The following is a 25,259-nucleotide window of genomic DNA, read 5'->3' as shown; positions in this document are numbered from 1 at the left end:
TGGCTTGTCAACCAATTATGTAATGAATTAAAATCAAAATACTTACTGCTGTGTGTCATCATCAAAATGTTTTCTTCGTAAACTGTCGGCATATCTCTGAACAGGAACTGTGACAGTTTCTTCATACTCCCCAACACGTTCGTGGCGATTAAGAGTGTTTGTTGACCCTGGAATGTATGATAATGAATTGATAACAATAAAATCTAACGTATTACAAAATAGGTAAGTATTAGCAAAAAATTCTAATCAGAGGTCAGCAACCTTTCAAAAATTATATCATACCTTTATTACTCGATAAGCTGTCTAATAAATCTTCCGAGCTGTTTCCATTAATCTTTGCATCGACTTCATCAAAACACTTATCAGGTTTTCTACTCAAAATAGCTCTGTGAATTTCTTCTTTGACGGAGAACTCTGTTTTTGGCAACGGACCGCTATCTATGTCTATGATCAAAATAGAATCATGACTGTTGTCATAATCATCATTAGCATGTATAATTTTCGCGTCGATGACCTTGTTATTGTTCAGTTGTTCGTTAACGGCGTCTGCTACATTGTCTTCGTGTTCGGTGCCAGATTGTTCGAAGTCGTCTCCGTCAATGATGGTTAGACTGTCTGGCTCAAAGTCCATGTCGTCGTGTTTTGGTTTTCCGCCGATGACGTGTTTGGAATCTAGTACTTTCTTGATGTCGCTTTTGTATTGTTCGTCCGGTTCTTCTTCTTGGTCGCTGGCGTTGTCGGACAAGTCGGTGGTGTCGTCGGCATCGCGGTCGCCGATGAGCGCTCTGTACTCGGTGTTGGAGTTGGGAACTAACATGGGGACTGGGACTGATTGGAGTGTCTTTATCTTCTTCTTTTGGAACAGCCAGTTCTCTTCCCATGTGCCGTCGATAGCTTGGATATCGCTGCCGGATACTTCGTCGAAATCGCGGTCTGCGTTGTCTGTAATGTGAAAGATTTCAAAGTTGTTACTTATACACCATTATCCCTATTGGTCCTTTCATCATTGTTTACAATACTTACCATGATGCACGATGTCTCCGCCGAATTCGGGGAATGGCACTCGTCTGGGCAGTTCCAGTGCATCATCAGTTGCTTCTCCTTCTTCCCAGTCTGACACATCTTCCTCTTCGCGAAGCTGAAAACCAGATTTAGATCATGTTAGATCTTTAGATGTTGCTTCATTGTCATGGTGTGATAGATCAACCCTATGATTTGAAGTCATATACTTTAACTTTAGCCTCTTTAAACTTGATTGAACACAGGCTTAAGGGGTCTTTTAAATTAGAAGTTTTGAGGCGGCCGTTAGTCGTCGATTTGCAGGACCCCGACATGGAAAATTTTATGACAATTGCGTTGGAATCATCAACAGTTAGTGGTACAACTCGAAGACGTGTAGAGCTCTAACAGTCGATGTCATAGCAGGAGAGAATATAGGATTGGTACTCACAGAGGGCGAGATGTCCCTATTGTGCCGGGAGTGCAGAGACCGCGGCGAGGAGCGCTCGGAGGGCGTGGGGCTGGCGGAGTGGATGCCGCTCCGTCTGGTGTCTCTCGATGCCTTAGAGGAGGGATGCAAGGGGGGTACTCACAGGGGGCGAGATGTCCCTATTGTGCCGGGAGTGTATAAGGACCGCTCAGAGGGCGTGGGGCTGGCGCTGGCAGAGTTCATGCCGCTCCGTCTGGTGTCTCTCGATGCCTTAGAGGAGGGATGCAAGGGGGGTACTCACAGGGGGCGAGATGTCCCTATTGCGCAGGGAGTGTAGAAGGACCGCTCAGAGGGCGTAGGGCTGGCGCTCCGTCTGGTGTCTCTCGATGCCTTAGAGGGAATGCAGGGGGTTACTCACAGGGGGCGAGATGTCCCTATTGTGCCGGGAGTGCAGAGACCGCGGCGAGGAGCGCTCGGAGGGCGTGGGGCTGGCGTAGTGGATGCCGCCCCGTCTGGTGTCTCTCGATGCCTTAGAGGAGGGAATGTAGGAGGGTACTCACAGGGGGCGAGATGCCCCTATTGTGCCGGGAGTGCAGAGACCGCGGCGAGGAGCGCTCGGAGGGCGTGGGGCTGGCGCTGGCGGAGTGGCTACCACAGCTGCGCCCGCCGGAGCCTTTCTCCGTCTGGTCTCTCTCGATGCCTTAGAAGAGGGAATGCAAGAGGTACTCACAAGGGGCGAGATGTCCCTATTGTGCCGGGAGTGCAGAAGGACCGCTCAGAGGGCGTCGGACTAGCGCTGGAGGAGTAGATGCTGCTCCGCATGGTGTCTCTCGATGCCTTAGAGGAGGGAATGCAAGAGGTACTCACAGGGGGCGAGATGTCCCTATTGTGCCGGGAGTGCAGAGACCGCGGCGAGGAGCGCTCGGAGGGCGTGGGGCTAGCGGAGTGGATGCCGCTCCGCCTGGTGTCTCTCGATCCTTAGAGGAGGGGATGCAAGTGCAGGTACTCATAGGGGGCGAATGTCCCTATTGTGCCGGGAATGTAGAAGGACCGCTCAGAGTGTTAGGGCTGGCGCTCCGTCTGGTGTCTCTCGATGCCGTAGAGGGAATGCAAGGGGGGTTCTCAACTCACAGGAGGTGAGATGTCCCTATTGCGCCGGGAGTGTAGAAGGACCGCTCAGAGGGCGTAGGGCTGGCGCTCCGTCTGGTGTCTCTCGATGCCTTAGAGGAGGGAATGCAAGGGGATACTCACAGGGGGCGAGATGTCCCTATTGTGCCGGGAGTGTATAAGGACCGCTCAGAGGGCGTGGGGTTGGCCCTGGTGGAGTAGATGCTGCTCCGCATGGTGTCTCTCGATGCCTTAGAGGAGGGATTGCAAGGGCAGGTACTCACAGGGGGCGAGATGTCCCTATTGTGCCGGGAGTGTAGAAGGACCGCTCAGAGGGCGTGGGGTTGGCCCTGGTGGAGTAGATGCCGCTCCGTCTGGTGTCTCTCGATGCCTTAGAGGGAATGCCACGGGAGGTACTCACAGGGGGTGAGATGTCCCTATTGTGCCGGGAGTGCAGAAGGACCGCTCAGAGGGCGTCGGACTAGCGCTGGAGGAGTGGATACCGCTCCGTCTGGTCTCTCGATGCCTTAGAAGAGGGAATGCAAGGGGTACTCACAGGGGGCGAGATGTCCCTATTGTGCCGGGAGTGCATAAGGACCGCTCAGAGGGCGTAGGGCTGGCGCTCGTCTGGTGTCTCTCGATGCCTTAGAGGAGGGAATGTAGGAGGGTACTCACAGGGGGCGAGATGTCCCTATTGTGCCGGGAGGCATAAGGATCGATCAGAGGGCGTAGGGCTGGCGCTCCGTCTGGTGTCTCGATGCCTTAGACTGCCTTAGAGGATCCCAATGCAAGGACATGTACTCACAGGGGGCGAGATGTCCCTATTGTGCCGGGAGTGCAGAGACCGCGGCGAGGAGCGCTCGGACGGCGTGGGGCTGGCGGAGTGGATGCCGCCCCGTCTGGTGTCTCTCGATGCTTTGGAGGAGGGAATGTAGGAGGGTACTCACAGGGGGCGAGATGTCCCTATTGTGCCGGGAGTGCAGAGACCGCGGCGAGGAGCGCTCGAAGGACGTGGGGCTGGCGGAGTGGATGCCGTTCCGTCTGGTGTCTCGATGCCTTAGAGGAGGGAATGCAGAGGGGTACTCACAGGGGGCGAGATGTCCCTATTGCGCCGGGAGTGCAGAGACCGCGGCGAGGAGCGCTCGGACGGCGTTGGGCTGGCGCTGGCGGAGTGGATGCCGCTGCTGCGCCCGCCGGAGCCGCTCTCCGTCTGGTATCTTTCGATGACCTGGAATGAGAAAAATACTACCTTATAGCTCAGTCTTAATGTTTAAAGTGCTTTGGAGGGCACGGTCAGTCTGATTGAACCATGCCAGCCGCTTTTGGCGGGTCACAAAGGTGTCGGACTTAGGAATGGAAAGTTTATGAAGTAAGTATTACACATAAATGTAGGTATAAAGTGTGAGGTCGTTAAAATAAGGATTAATTTTTGTCTAATGGTCAGATGGTATATTATTATTGTATTATCTTATGGACCTACTTATGCATGTCGCTATAGTACGATTGCTATTTGGTTTTGGGTTAAGGCTAGATTGTTTGTAGATAATCGCTGTAATTGTAGGTAGGATTTATTACACGAGTATTATAATGGACTTGACTTTAATTATGTAAGTGCCTAGAGTCTAGGCCCTAGACCTACATAGCCTTTTGCTGAAAAATAGCTAAAACGAAATTATTATTTTGCGCTAAAGTGAATGGATCATTTAAGTAGGTAGGTACTGTTCATGTTAATATGACATGAAGTATGGCTAACTAGACAATATGAAAAATGCAGAACTTAATGATTTGGGTCCTAAAACAAATGCCAACCTCTCCGTCCCCACCCTCATTGGGGAAATACACGACACCCCCGAAGAAGTTGTACATTTTGAAGGTGAAATCGGATCGGGCATCGATCGAGCTGCCCCCGGTCTCGAGTTTCGATCGAGTTGACATCGACTCGCTCGCGAACGGATTCGCACTGCGGAGCGGAGGAAAGGGTTTGTCGGGGTGCCATCTAGGGCTGTGTCTATTCACTGTTTTTAAACGGTTTTATTTATACGTTGGCAGTTGCTTTCACAGAGCAATTTTAGTCAAGCTCTTAATATTCCTACCTACAAGGAGTAGTACGTATAGGTATTCATACCTAACTACGCCAGAGCTAACCAAATAGAGGGGGCTTCTAGCTCTAATTCCACTGGGTTAAATATCAAACCTCAAATTTTAAGCCAAATGATGTGTAACACCAGAAAACCTACGATCTATCATTGGCATCCAGCTGTTGAAAAGAACTTGAAGGATAGAAAAACCTAAGGAGAGTTAAGACTTATCCTGCTTATAGCGTCATAATTTTCGAGAATTTTCAAATATGAATTAGTGCTAACTTCAAAATAACAAAGCCATTCTCTATGCAAATTACTGATATGTAAATTAGTTACACCTCATCTTTCTCAATCTACATTATCTATGTGGTAATCCAGCTGTTGCAAAAACACGCGTTTCAGTATGACTATGTGCGTTTGCTACGAATGCCAATGACCCTCCGTGGCCTTGTCACCTGCCTTCTTGAAAGGTGCACGAACAGTGCAAAAATACTACTTTATGTTCCTGATCCACACTTGCAATTTTTTGCACATCCAAAAACAATTTCCTAAATAACAGGAAGTATTTTTAGATTTCGATGTTTACTTTCGTAATTATTACCTACTTAAATAAAGGGACCCGTGGAAAAATTAGATTCATTAGAAGTAGTAGGTAGTTAGTTTTGCACTGAAGGGAAATCGGTCTTTTCTTAGCTTCGAACTCTATCGCCCGTATTCACAAACATTACAATGAGGTCTCACAGTGCGCGTGGACACACAGGGTGACACATGAACCAATCACAGAGCTCTATTCAACGCGCGCTGTGCGTTCGATTTGCTGCTTCACTTTATGCAAGCATCAATGACAGCTTAACTTTGCCTCGGGACAAACCTTCACTGATTGAGTTTTTATTGGTGGGTCATGCTGTAAATCCTGGCTACACTGAAATTAGCAGTGGTGGGAACGTTTCGTAGGTTGTTTAATTTTTGCAACTGTAATGTTTAAAACTGCTGTTTACGCCTTATTCCTGTTTACCCACACCATTCATTCATTCACCATTCATTCGTTTGTTTACTAAAAACGAGCCTAGCCATATCCCGTATGCGCGCGCGCACGTCTGCGACAAACCGGTAGTTATGCAAAGCGATCACCTTGACACATTGCGATACTTTCGATCGAGAACACTCCATAATTAATTGACATTAAAGACGCCGATATTATTTGCAATTTTTAAAATTAATTATCATATTGATTATCGCTAACGAAATAGCGGAACACATTTTTATTCGGACGAAGAATGTGATTTAAAAGAATACTTACAGACCCCTAATAGTTTTGTAATTACTAGTAAGAATTGGTTGTTTTCTTTAGTTATCTAGCTGGTAAACCTTAGTTCAAAAATAATAGATAACTTAGGTTTGTTAACTAGAAGGTTAATTACAAAAATGCGCTATTGTAGAGGCTTGTTTATATCTAGAAAGTTCTGGCAATTTGAATACATAACTAGATTACACATCAAGAATTTAAATCAATAATTGTGTATGGAATTTTGTAATCACTGTAAAACACCAAAACATTACGTAGGTAAGTTTTTCCGATCGTTAGATTTTCCTCATAAATTGCAAACTAAAACAACGTCCTAAAACCCAATAATTCACACATAAACACACACAAAGTGTTAGGTAACTCACAAAAGCTATGAAGTACAGCCATATCACCACACCAATCATGAACAACGTCAACATTTTCACTGCACAAATTATCTACATTTAGGAAAACCGGCCGGCGGGAGTGAGTCAACAGCACTGAACTTTAATTAGGCTTAAGATCTACACTTAATACATACCATTTCTTTCCCGCGTCGAGACAGTATATCATTAGCTGTACCAAAGCCGATATGAGCTATCGATGTGTTATCAGATAGTGTTATCACGAATCATGGCTACGGGACACTTTCTTAACGAAAATAGCCCGAAAAAAGTTGATATCCGCTTGATATCTTCATTTTTCGTTAATCGATTGCTCCGGGTAGCGATTAACGAGCGAAGGTAATAGCTGTTATCACTTACATGTACAGATTATTCTGTTATCGAAATTTTCAATTTAAACCCCATTTTTATTGGATTAGTATTTTGATAATTATTGTTGTTGTTTGCTACTGACAAACATTATTCTTTCTCCTTTGATTTACGGATCTCCGATTTCGCAACAGCTACTGTGATAGTTACAGGCGGATGTCGAACGCACGATTCATAGATGAGAAGTGATGTTTCCCAATGTTGTTATCGCGCCTTTTTTTGGGAAAATCCTTCACTGTCAAGATAAAGTTGATGTAGGCCCAGTTTCTGACTTGAGATTTCCAGCTTGAGTGTGCCTCACCTTCTATTCGAGGATTAATTTAACATGAAAAGTTTATTCATATTTAATTTTGATAGAAGCTGAGCACGCTCAAGCCAAAAATCTCCATTCAGGGATTTGGGGACTACTCCATAATAATAAAAGAAAATCATCACTTCAGCTTGTGGTAATTCACTAATGGCTGATAATCTTCCAAGAAGCGCCATAAATCACGATTTCCCGTTATCTAGCTACTAGATCAAGCATCTTATTGGAATCTTCTGTCCATCGAGCAGGGAATTTTATTTATTTATTTATAGAAACCGCGATAGCAACAGCGATACATTGAAAATGTTAGTTATAAGATTTATAAATTTATAAACATTTTCTCATTTTCTTTTTTCTGGGGCTGCTGTAACAATCGTGTTTCTTTAGTTACACCGTTTGGCTTCTGATATGACATTCAAATGCGTATTCGTTTCAATAGTGACTGCCTTTCTAGCGAGTCTTCTTCTTCTTCTGCACTGGCCCATTTATTGTCCAGAAGCAGTGGTAGGGTTAATACAGGGACGTGTAAAGGTGCTTTTTAAAGCTTATTTGCAAAAATAAATGAGTTTTTTATGAGTTTTTCGCGACTTGCCCTGGACTTGTAGGCAGCCCTAAATTAGCTCATCATACATGCTTCCATAACGTCCTTGTAGGTATTCCCTTCATAAGGTTGTTTACATAAACGGTGCGCATTACCGGCGCGGGCACCGCTTATTTGCTTAGTCTACGCATAATTAATCTGATTAACTCAAGTACTTATGTGGTTTTAGGGCGAATTTATCGTTCTGCTTGAATCATTGCTGTGAATCATTCAACACCTAATCTTAGTTTGAATCAGTTGATATCATCCTAGTTCAGCAGGTGCGGTAATTAAGCTATGTTATGTAATTTACTTATTGATTTGATTTTGTGATCGCGTTGCTACGTCAAAATTAGGTTTAAACGTGCTCTGGTAAATTGAGTAAACAGACACTGAGCCCTTACGCTCAAAATCAAAATCAAAAATATTTATTCAATTTAGACCACAAGTGGCACTTATGAACGTCAAAATATTATACTTAGTAAATAAAAAAAAAGGTAGCCCTCATGGGACCCTTTACATGTCTCCTTATCTTTTGGACCCTACCAGGCATTTTAGCATTGTTGAACATTGCTACTTAATGTTATGCTTAACCTATTAATTTGTTTTTTTTTTTATTTGAGTTAAAAGTACCTTATAACAAGTATAAAATTGATTTTCTTAAAACATTTTGGGAAGTCATTAATCAGACTGCCCCAGTGATAACCATTTAATAGTGTGATATCTCTAATGACACTGTTACACACGCACTTCACGACAAAGAAAAAGCAAGAAACAGTTACATTTTCATAATTCTGCAGTTACATAACTAATTTTCTCTAATTCTTACTTCTTGCGTAACCAAACGACAAACGACGGTAATTGATCAGTAAATGACTAGATGACTTGACTCATTGTCAAGACAATCGCAGTCCGCAAGATGGCCACGCTATAATAAGTCGTAATAAGCCATGCGTTCTCATCAGTGTTACAGTTAATTCGTTTGTTGTAATTACAGTTAGGAATAATTACAGCACCTACCTACTTTCTGGCGTTTTGCGTGCGAGAGAAATGAGAGAGAATTATAAATTATGATTGTAAGTACAATTTCCGCATATCCCTTAGGCCCTTTGGTTATCGAAAATCACGTAACAATCAGTTTTATACAGCCTACTGGTTGTGCAAGCAGGTGTATGTAATCCATTAAATAAACCTATACCTAGATAAGACAATAATGGTTTACGTCATTGATGAAATTGCATATCCTGGAAAGGATAAGCTGCTTAAACCTGACAGGGCTTTCAGGAGCTTTTGGAAGACGTAATCCTATACATATACAATACAGGTCATTCAGGATCTATGTAGGTATACCTAGGCATAGTCTTGAAAGTAAGGAATTACATCCTTGCTTTACTACAGACTTGTGTCAACCGATTTTTTTATTTATTTAGGTGACGCAAAGAGTCGCAACCTGCCAGCTTATTTAGAAATGACTGACTCTCAATTATTAACTATCGATAATCGAACCTGGGAGCTACCGAGTATTGAAAATGAACTACTACGCCATTGGAAAGGTAACGCACTATAAATCAACAAAGTAACGTTAGACTAATATTCAACGATTTGGCTAAAAACCTGATAAAATTGGTACAAAGTCGTCGCTCGTCTCCTCGCTGATATCATATTGGTACAAGGACATGTGTCCGATATCACGCAATCACAAATACACATCACTAGTAGTAGTAGGTACCTACTTGATTATGCTATGAGTACACTGTTCAATTGTTTTCGATAGCAAATAATTTACCTAAGTACTAAATGTATGCGGCGAGTCTGATCTTTATTTCGAAGTGAGGACTAGATGGTAGCGTGTCTATAAATCACAAACCAATGATTTTTATCGATGAAATATCTTGATGTTGAAAACCAATTTAATTGCAAGGTATCATATAGTAATCTACCTAATGCGAGTACATAATAATATCATGCCAATGCCAATAGGAAGATGTGAAGATCTTTATTTATCAGATCTATTAAAAAGCATGACTTCATCAATCTAATGTTTTATAAAAATCCGGTATCATTTAATTCGGCAAAGATTAGAGCAATTCATTTCTAATACCTATCTATAGTTACTAAGCGATTGCCTTAGCGATAAGCAGGTGGATCCACAGGATGGTTAAAACTATGACTAACATTCTATTCAGTTTGTATGTTGTTTGTATGTTGAAATTTTCAGCAATTTTCAGCTTTTCCATTAACGCATTAAAATTTGCTTTGTGTATTAAGGTCATAGCAGACATGTCAAGTCGGAAAGGGATCAATACCGTATCGCCTTTTGCGAGCTGTCATAGCCTTTCGCGCGCAGCGAGGCGTTTACGTTACGGTGCGGATAAGTGTGCGTTGAAGTATGGAGTTTCATACAAAGTATACTGACTGGGTTGATAAATGTGCTACGGCTTTTAACTACCACCATATATTAAGTCATTGAACGCCGAGACGCTAGACACAATGGAAATTGTATTGTTCGAGGCTCACCGGTGAGCCGCGTGGCGTCCAACGTGTTTAAGAAAACTTCAACCAACCTTATTCAAAATAGCAGTGGCCAGCAAGTCCTCGTACGTAGACGACTCTATGCTCGGCGGGTTGGCCGGCTCGGACGCGTACCGCGCAAGCGCTGGAAGCGCTGCAGCCTCTTCTACTACGCGCGCCACTAAGCGCTTGAGTTGGTAGTGCGCGCCGCTCGCGCCGCTAGACGGGGCGGCGTGTGAAGCGCTTGATGGGGCGTCGCGCGGGGGTGGTAGATCTGCGGAAGAAGAAACAAATTGGTCAGCTGCTTTTTTTTAATTCAAAGCGCAAGGAATTTGAAGCCACAGCCTAGATTTACGCGCGAAAATATTTGTCAAAAAAAATAAAAAAAAGTTTAATTGCCATTAGCGTACAGCGGCAACTACTTTGCGCTTCCATCGTTTTTTATTTTTATTAATCTGCCAGTACTTATAGGGAAGGGAAACATAGCATAGGTCATAATTTTTAGTTTTCTCATTTGTATCTTCTAAACTAGTAAATGACTATGATATCATGATGATGTACCTAATTACATGCAAAAAAGCGTGAGCCTGTCTACACGCTTTAAGTGGTATATACCTAATAGTAATGAACATTCATTGGAGCAATAAATTATGTTGCATTGTTTAGGTAATTGTGTTCATTTGTCAACCTTTTAAACTGAAAATAGTTCAATAAATAAGCCTTTGTTAATTCGAAACTTGGGGCGCATTTTCACTGAAAAAAAAAAGAAAACAAAAGAAAATCGTTATCAAACCACGAGGACCAAAACGTGCGTAACAAATTCGAGTTTACACAACTTTATTACTATAGTGTGGCATTCCAAAACCATGAGTCGATATAGTTAATCAAAAGGCGTGCTGTTTACACTAACTGAAATATGTATTTCGCGATAACTAAGACAATAGAAATCCTACTAATATTATAAATGCGAAAGTTTGTCTGGACGTCTGGATGTTTGTTACTCTTTCACGCAAAAACTACTGAACGGATTTTAATGAAATTTTACAGTAGGATTGGTTGAATAGGGTAGGAGAAATAAAAGCTGGATTAAAATAAAAGATTCAAGTAGGTACTCAAGGTAGCAAGTACTCGAATTTCAATATTTCAATGATGGAGCTAACTTATTTTTACTATGTTGTTAGGTACATTGCCATAAGAGCACAGTGTGGCAACTTCTCAGTTTGTCAAGTTGCGGAACAGTATCACAGGTTAAATAACCACGCACTCATTTGATGTACAGTCGGCTGCATTAAATAGGATTTTTTTATACTGATATCCTCATCTTAAAAAGCACGAGTAGGTACCTTAGAGCCTAAATTAAAAACGTGAACGATAGAAATTAAAAATATACATGTTTGACTTTATCTATTTGAGATTTTGAAAGAAAGAAGAAAAATGTTTATTCAATATCATCGACAATACACTTATTGATGGTCTAGTTAAAAACTGAGCAATTTATTATTGCCAACTCCCAAAATAGTTTACGACTGCTGACATGATACATCGTGTTAACAAATATTGTAACAAATTGAATACGAAAAAATATGCCTTTAAAAAGAAAAAGCACGAAACGTGTGCGTGTAGAACAAAAACAGTGATATATCGAATTTCTAAAGGTAGGGTTCATTTACCTGAACTCTACAAATTCGATGTTCAATTTATTTTAAAGGTAACATTGTCAGATTATAACGGTTTGTGGGATGACGTCAGTTGACGTTGACGGGGGCTTTTCCAGACGTTAGGTCATAAAAGTTCATCGTGCTTATAAACATTTGTCCGACTATACCATGTCTTCAGCCTGGAGTTAGCACATCTCTGTAAACAAATGCAAGAGATACGCAGGACGTTGCTTGTTTACTGTCAACTTACCTAGTTTTAGTAAGTAAGTATAAGGTAAGATATGCTTGTGCTTTTGATTGAGAAACCGTCAAAAGAGTTTCTTTAATGAAATACGGAAACTTCATTCATAAGCTACTGATTTTATAAAAACTCATTGATTTTTGCAAGAAGCCTTTAAAAAATACTTTTACGTCGCAGTATTAACCCTACCACTGCTTCAGGATAATAAATGAGCCAGTGCTGAGAAAAAGCAGTGCAAGAAACTCAGTCACTATAGTCTGCAGCCTCTTTTTATGGACAAAAAGCTGAAGGAAATTTGATGCCTAGTTTTTTCTTACTAATTCTTAAATCGTTAAAATACTTGGAAGCCAAAGAAGTAGATAATTTTCGTCACACGCACAATGACTCTCCATAACTATTCTTTAAGAAAAATATCCATAACTTACTTTTTTGCCTTCGTTTGTCTATTAGCACACTAATGATCAATATAAATCATTGCAATGCGGATTGCAACGGCGGATTTGAAAATAATCAAACGGATTAATTGTACTGATCTCATCTTTCCATCCGATAGAAATTGGAACTACATATTTTATTTTAGTAGAATCATAATCGCGGAAGTAAAATACTTATGTTATGAATTATTATAACTAATTTGTCATAGTGTAATTTCCGAGTAAAAGAAATGCATAAGATGTGCAAGCAATTAAATCTGTTTTGATAATTTTGTAGTTGCGTAAAGTCAAACGTCAAATTTATCAGTCAGGTGCGGAGGCAGGGGTCACAGTGTGATTGCTTCTTATACAGGGCGTATACACAGGCTGGCTTGAAGTACATTTCGAAGTAGAAGGTATTAAGATACCTAATACAATTCATTAAAACATCTTTTTCCCACGAAGATAATGCTTAATTGGTTCACCATTTTATATCCCGGCAGTGGGTTGGTCATATCTGTCCTCGATAGGATAACCTCAAGACCTTCGGCTACATTCATCTCGCGATGTTATAATTATTTATTTATTTTATTAATGTTTCAACCCGGAGATCCCGAGTTCAATCCCTGATGAAGCCAACTCTGCAATCGCTTTGTAATTGTTTTCATGTTGGATAGCACATTGCATTTGCCTCCTTTCTTTTGCAAGGCTTGTTAATTGTGACACCCTGTATACCACGTTGTTTGTGTAAAGTTAGTTATTATTGCAGATAATTGGTTGACTGAATGACCAATGACCTCATAAGTCTGCTCAATTGTGATAGGTGTTGCGAAGACCAAAGTGCAGCACTTGTTTACGGCTGCCTCGTTTAGTTATTAATTTTACTTCTAGTTGTAAATATATTTTTCGGTTTTATATCTACCTAACTCAAAACTAAGTAGAGCTGGTACGAATGACAGCAAAAAAGATTAACACTATTAGCATCTTGTCTCGTTGTCTAAAAATAGGTACGTATTTATTATTGCCCTAATATTACTATTGCTAGGAACGATACATCTACTGTTGCAAGCTTTTATTTAGCACTACTATTTTCAATTTCTAGGATAGCTCCGGTTTAATATGTGAACTGGTCTAATTCGTATCGGGACACTTGCGCGAAAGACATTAGCGCGAAGACACTAGCGCGAAAAGCCATTTGCCCGCATGGACACTTGCGCGAAAAGACACTAGCGCGAACGGACGTTAGCGCGAAAAGTCATGTCTTCGCGCTAATGTCTTTCGCGCTAGTGTCTTTCGCGCAAGTGTACCAGAACCGGTCTAATTTATTTTATCAATCCAAAAGCTGAGGTAGGATAGGTACAAGTCAGGTACATACGAGCTAGGAAGTGTTCTTAGACCAACCATGTAGAGCAGGCTAACTAACGCGGTAATTAAAAGACCATTAAACCAACGTGTCCGTAGTTGATGTCCTTAAACGCACAAGACAGGTAGGTACAATCGCCATTTTGGTTTAAACGAGGTAAATGTGTGTTACGTAGTCATTTACGATGTAAATGCATAAGGTAGAACACAAAAAATGCCTGGAAGAAAAATTAATTTCAGAGCTATGAAATGAAATGTCTTTATTCGATTTAATGGCCAAGATAGTATGGCAAGTTTGAACATAACAAAATTAGTAAAAAAGTTAGCCCTTATGGAGTTCTTCACCATAATATTGTCTCTTTATCTTTTGGGCCCTACCAGCGCTTCGAGACAAATGGATACTGTTTGCAAAGTCACCTTGTATAGTAAGTGCTGCGAAAAAATGGCAGGCACAGATTAGGGGGCGTCCATAAATTACGTGAGACAATTTTGGCCATTTTTCAACCCCCCCGCCCCCCTTGGTGAGATTTGGTGAGATTTTGCCTGACCCCCTCCCCCACCCCCCTAATCTCACGTGATATTTAATAAAATGCCTATTTTGCAATGTCTATGCTTCGAGTCTATTAGATTTATATGAAATAATAGCTTCCCGTCGTTTAGTAAGACAAGCAATTGAGAATGTTACTAGGTATGCAAAATCACTTGAAACCTATGTTACAGTTAAGCTACTTACATTTACAAATACATTATTTTTTATTTCATTCAAAAATACCCAGTAGTTATGATTTTATAGGCATTCAAAGTTCGCTTAAATATTAAGTCCCGCCGACGGTCACTAGAAAACGGATTTAAACATACTTAAATATTTTTTTTTGTAAATACAAACTTATTATACATATTAACACCCAGACCCATCACAGAAATTAAAATTGAACCAAACCCAAACTTGATGCGATTGTGTCGTTTTATTGCGAATTACCTTCCAGCTCCATCATTAGACCCCGATTACTATATAGAATTAAAATACTCATCAATACAAAACGAACGAGCCCAAACTCGATGCATTTAAGTCGTTTTATTATAGAGTTCCTATGGCCACCTTCCAGCTTCATCATCAGATCAGCTCCATGTCATCATAATATTGCATGGTCATCCAAATCACATGTGTTTGCGAAATTTCAGCTTAATCGGTTGCCTGGAAGTGGGTCTTAATTCAGCTTGCAAGATTCCACCCATACAAATATGAGCCAGTCACTGTACTATGACGTCACGCGCATAAAATGGCGGGCCGGCCGCCGCCCGCAACTTTAAAATTCAATATCTTGGAAACTAATTGACGTATCGAAATAATTCTTTCACGTGTATTTTTTATTTTTAACAGAGAATACAGAAAGCTAAAAAACAAAATTAGTGAACATTCTTCCAACCTACGACCAGCTTTTGGATTCATAGTTAAAATAACTAATTGTTACATTTTGCTACTAATGGTTAAATATTAATAAAATGTAAACTAATAGTTAAAAAATGTACTAAAAGTCAAGTTAAACATTTTTTTCTGTTATTGTCATTTGACATCTGTCAAATTTGACTATTGGTTACTTTAACTACGAATACATCCCCCTTAGACAAAACGCACTTTTTGATCGAATCGAAAATCGAATCCGTCAAAACTCCATACAAAAAAGGGGCTTTTCGACCGCTTTTCGACTGGTTTGCGATTATAATTGCACTTTGTCTAGACCCACATAATATTTTCATACGTATGTAATGTCATTTTTAGGGTTCCGTACCTCATAAGGAAAAAACGGAACCCTTATAGGATCACTTTGTTGTCCGTCCGTCCGTCTGTCAAGACCCTTTATCTCAAGAACGCGTGAACGTATCAAGCTGAAATTCACATGAAATACTCAGGTCTATTGTCCCTTTAAGCTGTGAAAATATCAAACTTCTAAGCCAAGCCAATCAAAAGATACAGCCGATTATGTCGATATTTTCAACAAATTTTCGACACTCGCAAAGGAATCAAAACCTACAGGATACTTCCCGTAAACTCAGAATCTTGAAATTTGGCATAAAGCATTGTCATATAATGCAAATATAGGAAAAATTGCGAAAATTACATTTTTTTAGTTATATAATATAATAAAAATATTTTAATAAAATGAAACTTACTACCTTATTTCTCACGAACGAATAAAGGTATCAAATTGAAATTTATACCAAATACCTAGATCTATTGTCCCTTTAAGAAGTAAAAAAATCAAACTTCTAAGTTAACGCGATCAAAAGATACAGCAGTTTATACCGACACCTTAGACGAATTTCCGTCACACGCTAGGGAATCAAAACCTACAAGGTACTTCCTGTGAACTCAGAATCTTGAAATTCGGCACGAAGCAACGTTATATAGTACAGATAAAGGAAAAATTGCGAAAATGATAAATTTGAAGTTGTATAAAATTTAAAATATTATTTTTGCTTACATGACATAAAATATTTTTTTAATAATTATAAACTTACTACCTACCCTTTTTCACATGAACGCGTAGAGATACCTATTAAAGTTGAAATTCATATCAAACACTTCTTAAATCTAATTGCCTCTAAACTGTGAGAAATTCTAAATCAACGCAAAAATTCAAAACGCTGAGGTAGGTACCTACCTATAATGCAAATATAGGAAAAATAAATAAATAAAAAATAATCATACCGCATATTTTGAAATTCGCCACTACTCGCAACGGAATCAAGTAAGTAATTTGATTTAATACGTCATAAATTGTAAACCGCTACGTTTGTACGGCGGAACCCTCGGTGTGCGAGCCCGACTCGCACTTGGCCGGTTTTTTTAGGGTTCCGTAGTCCTGACAAGGAACCCTTATAGTTTCGATATGTCTATCTGTCTGCCCGAGGTTTCGCTTGGAAACTATTGGTACTGGGGAGCTGTAATTTTGTGAAGGTATGTAGGATTTAATCATGCCGACAAAACGGTAAAATAAAATTTTGAAAAAAAATATTTTCTAGGGTAGCTCCCCTGCATGTAAAGTGGGGATGAATTTTTTTCAAGGAAAACTATAACGGTTAAGATACATTACTTAGTTTAAGAGTAATAGTCATTTGACTCATGCATGTATTATACAATTTCTTAACCAGTAAAAATTCTTTAGAAGAAAATATGAAAAGTGACTTTAGATGAAGTAATTGCTTGTTTCTGAAATATATTGTGGTAACGACAAACAACTACGGAACCCTACACTGCGCGTGGCACGACACGCACTTGGCCAATTTTTTACGCAATAGCGATGCATGCCGATGACGTTTTTTTTTTAATTTCAAATTTTCTTAATTTCGACATTTATTCTACATCTTTAGTGTTCACAAATGCAGATGGAGGCATTTTTAGTTTAATTTGATTAGACGGTTGTCATTATCATCATAAAAAAAAACATTTTTTTTTACTTCATAAACCCAGTTTACTGGCAATTTTACTCTATTTCTTGCGGGAAAAATTACGTGATATTTTCCGAGACCCCCCCTCTCCCCCACGTGAGATTTAGTGAGGTTTTCGTTGACCCCCTCCCCCCCCTAAAAGTCTCACGTAATTTATGGACGCCCCCTTACGTAAACGATTTAATTTTTAGTAAAAAAAAAATTATTTATTTAATCTATTTTATTTTCAAATTACTAAACTACAGTTTAAGTTTGACAGCTCTACTTTTTAATCTTGTCTCATTACATTAATTAGGACGGAAAGGGAAATATTGAAAGTGAATCAGGCCTACTGTTAATTAATGATTAAACTTGTAAGTTTCTTGTAAGGAAACAATAAATATTTAACCAAAGGTTTGTTAAGCATTATCGAACTAATTGGGACTTATGTTTATTAAATGAACCTCTTAGCGTACGTACAAATCGTTTAATTTTCTGTTTTTGTAGAGGAAACTGAGGAAAATGAGCTGCCTTATTAATTTAGTATAGGCTCAGCAGGCTTCCCAATACGGGACTATTCCCACCTCTCTTTCCCATCACTGTAGGTAACTCCTGTGTAGCCAGGATCTACAGCTTGACCGCCAATAAAATACAAGTGAAGGTCAAGTTTGCAAGTGTTTGAAGGCTTTTAAATAATCAAGTCGCAAATAAATTGAGGTTAGAATCTCATTTTCAGCGAGGGAGCTCAAAAACTTTTATAAAACTATTGAAAAATCCTTCACAAGCACAAAGTATTTTTTTAGCATTATCTTATTCAAAACCAACTTACCAAAGATCTCTTCCAGCCAGTAGCATGACGCGTACAAGAAAATGGCAACTCCGAGCCAAAATCCGATGAGCAAAACGGCTACGTATTCCAACATTGTGGCATCACTAGCTATCGACACTGCACATCACTAACACTGGTTTTATCGACATGGGCACATCACTGTTATAAGTAAAGGTTTTTCATGCCTGAAAATCTAATGAAAATTTGTGGTATGAGTTCACTGTTTATTTTAGTTTAATTAACTATCGTAATATAATATTAGTTAATGTTTTTTTAAATTCCGAAGTTTTTATAAGTATTAGGCGTTTGGTAAGAAGTAGGTAATTTACTGAAGTTACATAATTTTAGTTTGGATAGTCAAACAACATTTATCTTGCCCGTAGTACTACGGATAGAAACGTAAAACCATGTTAAATGTAACGAATATTTATGTCTCTAATGCGACTGATATGAAGGAAAAGCACTCAAAACCTTTCAGCAATATAAGCTGGCACTTTATTTATGTCCAAAACTAGTAGGTGTTTAAAACATATAAGATAAAAATAGTAAAAATCTTAACGACGACATTTAAGAAGGAATTTGTCCGTGAAATACCTAAAAAATTGCAAGTGAACGTAAAAATAACTTTTAAAATTACTTTTATTATCAAGAAAATGCCGCAAGGTCATATCACAGCAATATATCCACGTATGCATGATTGTGAATAAACGAAGAAAATATTGTCATATCACAACACAATGACTTGGCAAATGATGCTCGTACCTACATTTAATTAGTGACGTCGGTAATGTCTTAGAGGTCATGGTAGTTAAGTATTCCTTAACTTATGTACATCAGACTGATTATGGTTACAATATGATGAGCACGAGAATTTAAATACAGATTTATTGAGTGTGGTGTAATTTTATCTTCTTTAATTTAAATAATGTCCTCTCGCTGTTGTCTGGAAGAGGTCGCTTCCTAATGTTAAGACCACCTAATTTGTCTGTCCTAACGGTTCTTTATTATGTGCTGTTGGAATGCAGTGTTTCTTCTAATTGTCACTTTTTGTGTTAAGAATAGTCTCTACCTATCTAGAGCTAGAAAAGTTATCAATAAATGAAAGTAAGGTATATTAAATATTTTGAAAAGATACAAGTATATTGATTTATCGAACGAATTCGAAATCTATGCTTAGTAAACTCTACCTAAATAGTTTATATTTAAAACTCTTTTCAAAATAACCCACAATGTAAATGTTTACAATGCCGCACACCTTGCACGCTTTTATGACGTTTGCGCAACTCAATCGGAAAACAAAAACCGATTGTTGTGCGCAGGCGCGAGAGGAAAGCATCAAAAATGTGCACTCACTGTTATACAAACCAGTGATGCAATGTTATGATGTTATGATAAAGAGCGACGTTTTGCGAATTGATACGAATTCGTGATTGTTTTGTCAATGAATGCCGTCAGAAAATGCCATAAGCTACTTACAGTCACTGCACTGTTTACAAAGGATGTAATCCAAATTAAAGGCACCCACTGAAAATCAGTGTCTTGGCAGTCACACTGTCAAGATGTTACTGAGTGGGTGACCTTTTTTGGCAACTTAGTTAATTTTTTTTTTGTGTTTGTCTTTGTTTGCCTGAATTTTTTGTTGCCAAAATAAATTTGTTTTCTTTCTTTTCTTTCTCTTCTTTCAAATTACGGAATTATTTATTCTTTAAATGTCTATCTATTTTGATCCAGAGGAAGAATCATTGTTGGTACTCCAAATTCTATTACGGTGGTAAGGGAAGCGCTTTATAGAAACCAGTGGAGATCGATAGTTTGCTCCCAGTAACTCTGAATCTGACCTCGACTCTTCATGAGGGATCGACACAGTAAGAGAGAGTGAGAAAGAGTTCTTACCATAGGGTTTAAAGTTATTGAAAAAAAGAATTAACTTTAAAGTTATAAAAATAGGTTTTTGTTGTATTTTATATTACTTACTCGTAGCTCTAAATTGTGTTTCAAATCTATGAGTTAATTGAATACCCAACCCTACTGTGTGACTAGTTTTCCAGATAAAAACATGAAATCACAGCCACACCTTTACTATGAGTAGGTTTCACAAGCACATTTTCCTCGTTCCGTTTGCCATTTGGTCAAGTCCATATCAGATTACCTATATTTTTCCATTTTCCCGTTGGAAAAACTGTTCTACATAAAGGCCAACATCCAAAACTAAATCAAACCATTTGCATTCAGCGTTACAATTTGTTCTCTTTTAAGGACATTATGAATTTGAAAACGAAGCACGTCTAAATCGACCTACCGACAGGATTCCATTGATTGTTACTGTTAGCGATTTACTTACATGCTTTAATGTGCGCGTGAGACGAATTTTGAATTACACGTGTTACCTATTTTGTACAAAACCTTCAAATTTAAACAGAGTTAAGAATCAAAATTCACGAACGTCACACATCTTTATTTTCTTCGCCAAAAACTAAGGCCAAACATAAATCACTCTATTTTTCCTAATAAATGTTTGCTCTTGGGTTTCCTTAATCATAATTTATCATTGTATTTTTCAGGCATTAACTAAGTCAATTTACACACTTAACCAAGTTTAACAAATCAGACAAAGTCGTCTTTGTTAACTTGGCATTATTTAAGTAGTTATTCTATCTTTTGTGTTAATTTGCCAAATTAAATGTAAAGTTCTATTACTTGTCTTTATAGAAGTACTTATTTATTCATGTCTTGGTCACATGAAATAAAATCTTCTTCATTTTCTAGCAACAGTTTTTCATTTTACCTACTTTTGTCTATTCATAGAACATGTACATAAACAACTCGATTACCCATTTAAAATAATTGCAGAATTATCTTCCATTGTTTATCGCATAGCTGAAATAGGCTCACGCATGCCCGAGCGCAGCTATCTGTCACGTTGCAAGGTCGCGCTAGTTGCTGATAACGGTTGCACTACGATACACGGTAATGTAGGGTAATGGTACTGAGTAATGCACAAAATAGTCAAAGTCAAAGTTTCTTTATTTCTATATACTATTATATAGTGCATGCAAATCGTCAAATATTTTGCTCTTAAGGAGCCTCTACATGTCTCATAATCTTTTTACCCTACCAGCGCTTCGAGACCAACACTTGGCAAGTGCTGAGAAGAAGCGCCGCAACAAACTCAGTCACCAGTTCACCACTGTCTGCCGGTTAATAGAAATGGTAATGAGGAATTCACGATGCTGGTTCCTTATTGTTGTAGGTTTGTTGGTATCATGTCGAGGACGTTGCCGCCTTGTGTTGATAAAGATGTGGGTAGGATTTACTTTGTCCGTTTTGTTTTGAAATTGTCTGTGGTACCTAAGTCTGATAACGTCTGACAGCTTTGTGGACATAGATGTATAGTCTGAAGGTTAATGCTTAGAATTGGTCTTTTAGTGTAAAATTGCAAAGTTTTTCGAAAGAAGAAGGAGGCTTTTGTTTCGTGTAGAGTTCGAATAGATTAAATTAACTGTCTTAAATAGACAGTAAGCTATTGTTCCACCAAAAAATAATTACTTTCTCATACCCTATCCCAAATCCCCCTTGATCTGTCACGGAGTTTAGAGTCTTGACTCTTCTAAATCTAGTGTCCCCTTATTTCATTACGTGTCTATGTCCCGTTTTATTAAATAACTTTCTTTGCGTGACATAGTGCCTTAAAATGAGTAGGTACTTACATTGAGGTTTGAAAAATTACATAGATGCTGTAAAATCCTGAAATATTTTGCACTCGTCTCGAAGTAAAATAACGAACAACGAATTTAGCCGCAAAAATACGTATCGTGATGCTTTTGTGAAAACGATTTCTTTGATCAAAAACTGTCAACCGCAAAAATAAAGAAATACCAAGGCTTAATAGTGGCATAATCAATCAAGTGGTTATAAAATCATGATTTATTAATTTAATCTTTGTAGAAAGTGAAAAATCGTCACATTATCATTTGAAATATTTTTATTAATCACTAAATTTTACTTCGTTACGATATTGGCACAGACGTGATCATGAGCGTTAATTAATTATTAATTATTGGCTCGTGCGGGACAGGTAATTTCATTTTTAGTTTTTAAAAGAAAATGCAAGCTTTCGGCAAGTGTTTGATGTTACTAACCTAGTTTTCTTCTTATTAAGTAATATTGTATGTACATATGAATGTCCACTTCTTGCAACAGTTGCAACATAGAGACGTAACAATTATGGCAAAAACAAACCATCAGCAGAACACACTAGCATTTTCTCAAACGATTTCCTCATACACGCAGCAACAGAGCTTTTCCCTTATGTCAATAGAGTTACGGCGGAAAGCGAATCCGAACTTGTGTTCCTAACTCTACAAGGAAAATGAAAGGCCCGTTTCAATCTTATTAACATAGGCATAAGACAATTTCAAGCTTTCCCGGTTGCACGTGGTCTGACCACTTTCGATCGCGGATACCGATCCGATATGTGCAAATATTACGATAGAATGGCGAGTAAAGTTGTTTGATAGAGATAAAATGTGTCGATGTTTTATCGATAAACCTTGATTCAATTATGTTCTTCGTAATAGAAGAGTGCCACGGTAGTAGCATGGGTTCTTCAGTGGATTCTTTTACCTGACTTCCGACGCTCTGAGGAGGATAATGTGTTTACCAGTCTATGAACATGTTTGGTGGCACTCTAGAGGTGACCGATTTTGATGATTCTTATATTAATCAATTTACGTAGGATAGATAATTTTGACGGAAGATACTTTTGCGAGGGTCACTGAAAACATGACAGTACATAATCTTTAATGTGGCGACCACAAGATGCCATACCTTTTTTAAAAAGAAAGAAAGAAAAGTTGACGAACTACTTAATGATTGTATTTGAAAATCATCTATAGGTCTCTCTTATCATTTTTATTTTACGAGATTTTACTTTCTTTCGATATCGATATTTTTGTCAGAATATTAACATCCCTATGGCTCAGAGGGCGTCTATCCGGCCAGTCTCTATGGCCCAGCCCTGCAGGGATGTACTTGTCTGCGTTCGCTTTCGCCGTGAACTACGTCACTTGCGCACACGCACGCTAGATATGAGGGATTGCGGCGTTTTGACCGGAATCGTTTGCGAAACAGGTGATTGGTGGATTACCTTGCATGGACGGATTAGGATACGATCTCGATAATTTAGCAATGCAATTAATTAAGTAGTCGTCATTCGCGTATCTATAGTCCGATTTTTAATTCGGCGGAATTCTGACAGCTGTCACTTTTTGACAATTCAGATGTAATAAACCTTTTTTGATGCATTTTGCTTTGCTGTGCCCTTGCAGGGCGTCACATGTATACCTCTATTTTGGAACAACATATAAATTGTAATGTGACATGCAATAAATGTTTGAATTTGAAAAAAAAAAGCCTGGCACGTAATGTCAGTACTACTGAGTGTCTGGTCTATTCTACTTTGATCACCTGGAGTTCACTTCGATCACCTGCGTGATCAAATCCAGGTGATCAAAGTGGAATAGACCAATGTGGTGACTAGTTACTACAAATATAATGCAATGAAAAGCCAAATATAGCTTTACATAAAAGGGAGCTTGATTGCGCGACATACCTACATTGATTACAAGAATATTGCTTCGAAATAAATAAGTAATTACAAATAAGTCTTTCTTACTCCGCAATCAGCTGTTTCAATATTTTTAATGGAACCATTTTGCAATGTTGTTTCCGTAAGGAAAGTTGTATTGTGGCTTCCTTTTAGGGTTAATCGGGGTGTTACTGACATTGATTAACCTCATTTTACGTAACTGCTGTTCCCAATTTATTAAACAGAAAGTTCAGTAGGTCCTTGGTAGTACATAAAAAGATAAAAGTAAGTACATAGGTACTTACCTAAGTTTTACTGCATACTACAACAAAAGGCTAGGTTGCACAATCTTAATTTAATTTAAAAAATGTCAATTAACCGTCAAATCCATACAAAAACATCGGTTACCGTTATAGTTATGGTTAAAGTTAGTTGGCACTACTCAGCCTAAATATTGCAAATCCAAGGATACTGTCGTTGCTTATGCTTCTTTTTACATATTAGGTACTTATTTAGAGTGAATGTTTACCAATAATTTATAAATTATTCTAGAATAACACTTTTTATTTAACGTAAGTTTAGAAAGTATTGTTCTCTTCGTTGCGTAGACTAGTAAATAAATATAAAATGTCATGTCCTACGTAACTAGCATCGGGTCTCTACTGAAAATGAATTTCCACGCGTAATATAGTTGCGCAGCTAGTACAATAAAGATTATTTAATCTTGCAATCAAATGAATATCAAAGAATCAAACGCCTCGAGCTATAAATTTCGCAACAATTTTAATGAGATGTAAAGTCGAATTTCGACTATCGTGCATGTTTCTGTAACGAATCTAAAGGTGAGTATAGACTACAGCATTTGCTTGTAACAGAACAACGAGCCGCTCTATAAAATATTTTAGTGTCAGTGTCACGCTTTTACGAATCAAACGTCGTATATTTTTCCTGTACCTATTGTACTATTCGTAAGAACGTTACATTACAGAAATATGCTTTAGTCTATTATGGCCAAGAGGTCGACCGTGAAGACGATTTTGGTAGCCCGCGAGAGTTAAATAAACTGAACTTATTTTAAAATGTAGGTATTCGCGCCAATTACACTATCTATCTACCTATAAATATAGGTACTCACACGCTTCGGTCGGTCGTTCGTTCGTTCGTTCGTTTCAGCCGAAAGACGTCCACTGCTGGACAAAGGCCTCCCCCAAGGATTTCCACAAAGACCGGTCCTGCGCCGCTTGCATCCAGGTACTTCCCGCGACCTTCACCAGATCGTCGGTCCACCTAGTGGGAGGCCTGCCCACGCTACGTCTTCCAGCTCGTGGTCGCCACTCAAGAACTTTCCTGCCCCAGCGGCCATCAGCTCTTCGAGCTATGTGCCCCGCCCACTGCCACTTGATTTTAGCGATTCTGCGGTCGGTCGTACCGTGGTAGTATTGTAGCTGCTAAAATGTATTATTTCACTCTTCTAAACTCTACCTTGCAGTCGACCGCAAGAAATATTTTCGAGCATAAGTAGACCTCACAGGTCAAAAGTTTGGCCACCCCTGGTCTAAACTAACCTTAAGCGCAAGCGCAACTCACCGCCTGCAGTGTTGTTGCAACTGACAGGTGTGACGACCTCTTAAATAATATACAAAAGTGTATAATGTACTAATATAGGA

General features: G+C 39.0%; 3 protein-coding genes across 3 annotated transcripts in view; all 3 read right to left on the bottom strand.

The window, feature by feature from the left end:
- The window catches only part of LOC135077259 (unconventional prefoldin RPB5 interactor-like protein), a 250,827-nt gene extending 234,125 nt beyond the window's left edge, over positions 1 to 16,702 (bottom strand). The window contains exon 1 of the mRNA XM_063971879.1: positions 16,692 to 16,702. The gene's annotated coding sequence lies outside the window, so the exon portion shown is untranslated. The remainder of the gene's footprint in view (positions 1 to 16,691) is intronic.
- LOC135078003 (14 kDa phosphohistidine phosphatase-like) overlaps positions 1 to 25,259 on the bottom strand; it is a 516,815-nt gene that overhangs the window by 175,273 nt on the left and 316,283 nt on the right. The window lies entirely within an intron of this gene.
- Positions 1 to 25,259, bottom strand: part of LOC135076981 (uncharacterized) — a 99,420-nt gene that overhangs the window by 4,785 nt on the left and 69,376 nt on the right. The window contains exons 6-13 of the mRNA XM_063971516.1: positions 10,127 to 10,347; positions 3,620 to 3,764; positions 3,338 to 3,451; positions 1,990 to 2,129; positions 1,848 to 1,958; positions 1,024 to 1,138; positions 283 to 942; positions 47 to 167 (exon numbers count right to left, since the gene is read on the bottom strand). Of these exons, the coding sequence (XP_063827586.1) occupies positions 47 to 167; positions 283 to 942; positions 1,024 to 1,138; positions 1,848 to 1,958; positions 1,990 to 2,129; positions 3,338 to 3,451; positions 3,620 to 3,764; positions 10,127 to 10,347 (1,627 nt within the window). The remainder of the gene's footprint in view (positions 1 to 46; positions 168 to 282; positions 943 to 1,023; positions 1,139 to 1,847; positions 1,959 to 1,989; positions 2,130 to 3,337; positions 3,452 to 3,619; positions 3,765 to 10,126; positions 10,348 to 25,259) is intronic.

The sequence above is a fragment of the Ostrinia nubilalis genome, chromosome 1 (assembly GCF_963855985.1).
Source record: "Ostrinia nubilalis chromosome 1, ilOstNubi1.1, whole genome shotgun sequence".
NCBI classification, from domain to species: Eukaryota; Metazoa; Arthropoda; class Insecta; order Lepidoptera; family Crambidae; genus Ostrinia; species Ostrinia nubilalis.
This window is presented reverse-complemented; position numbering and strand designations above follow the sequence as displayed.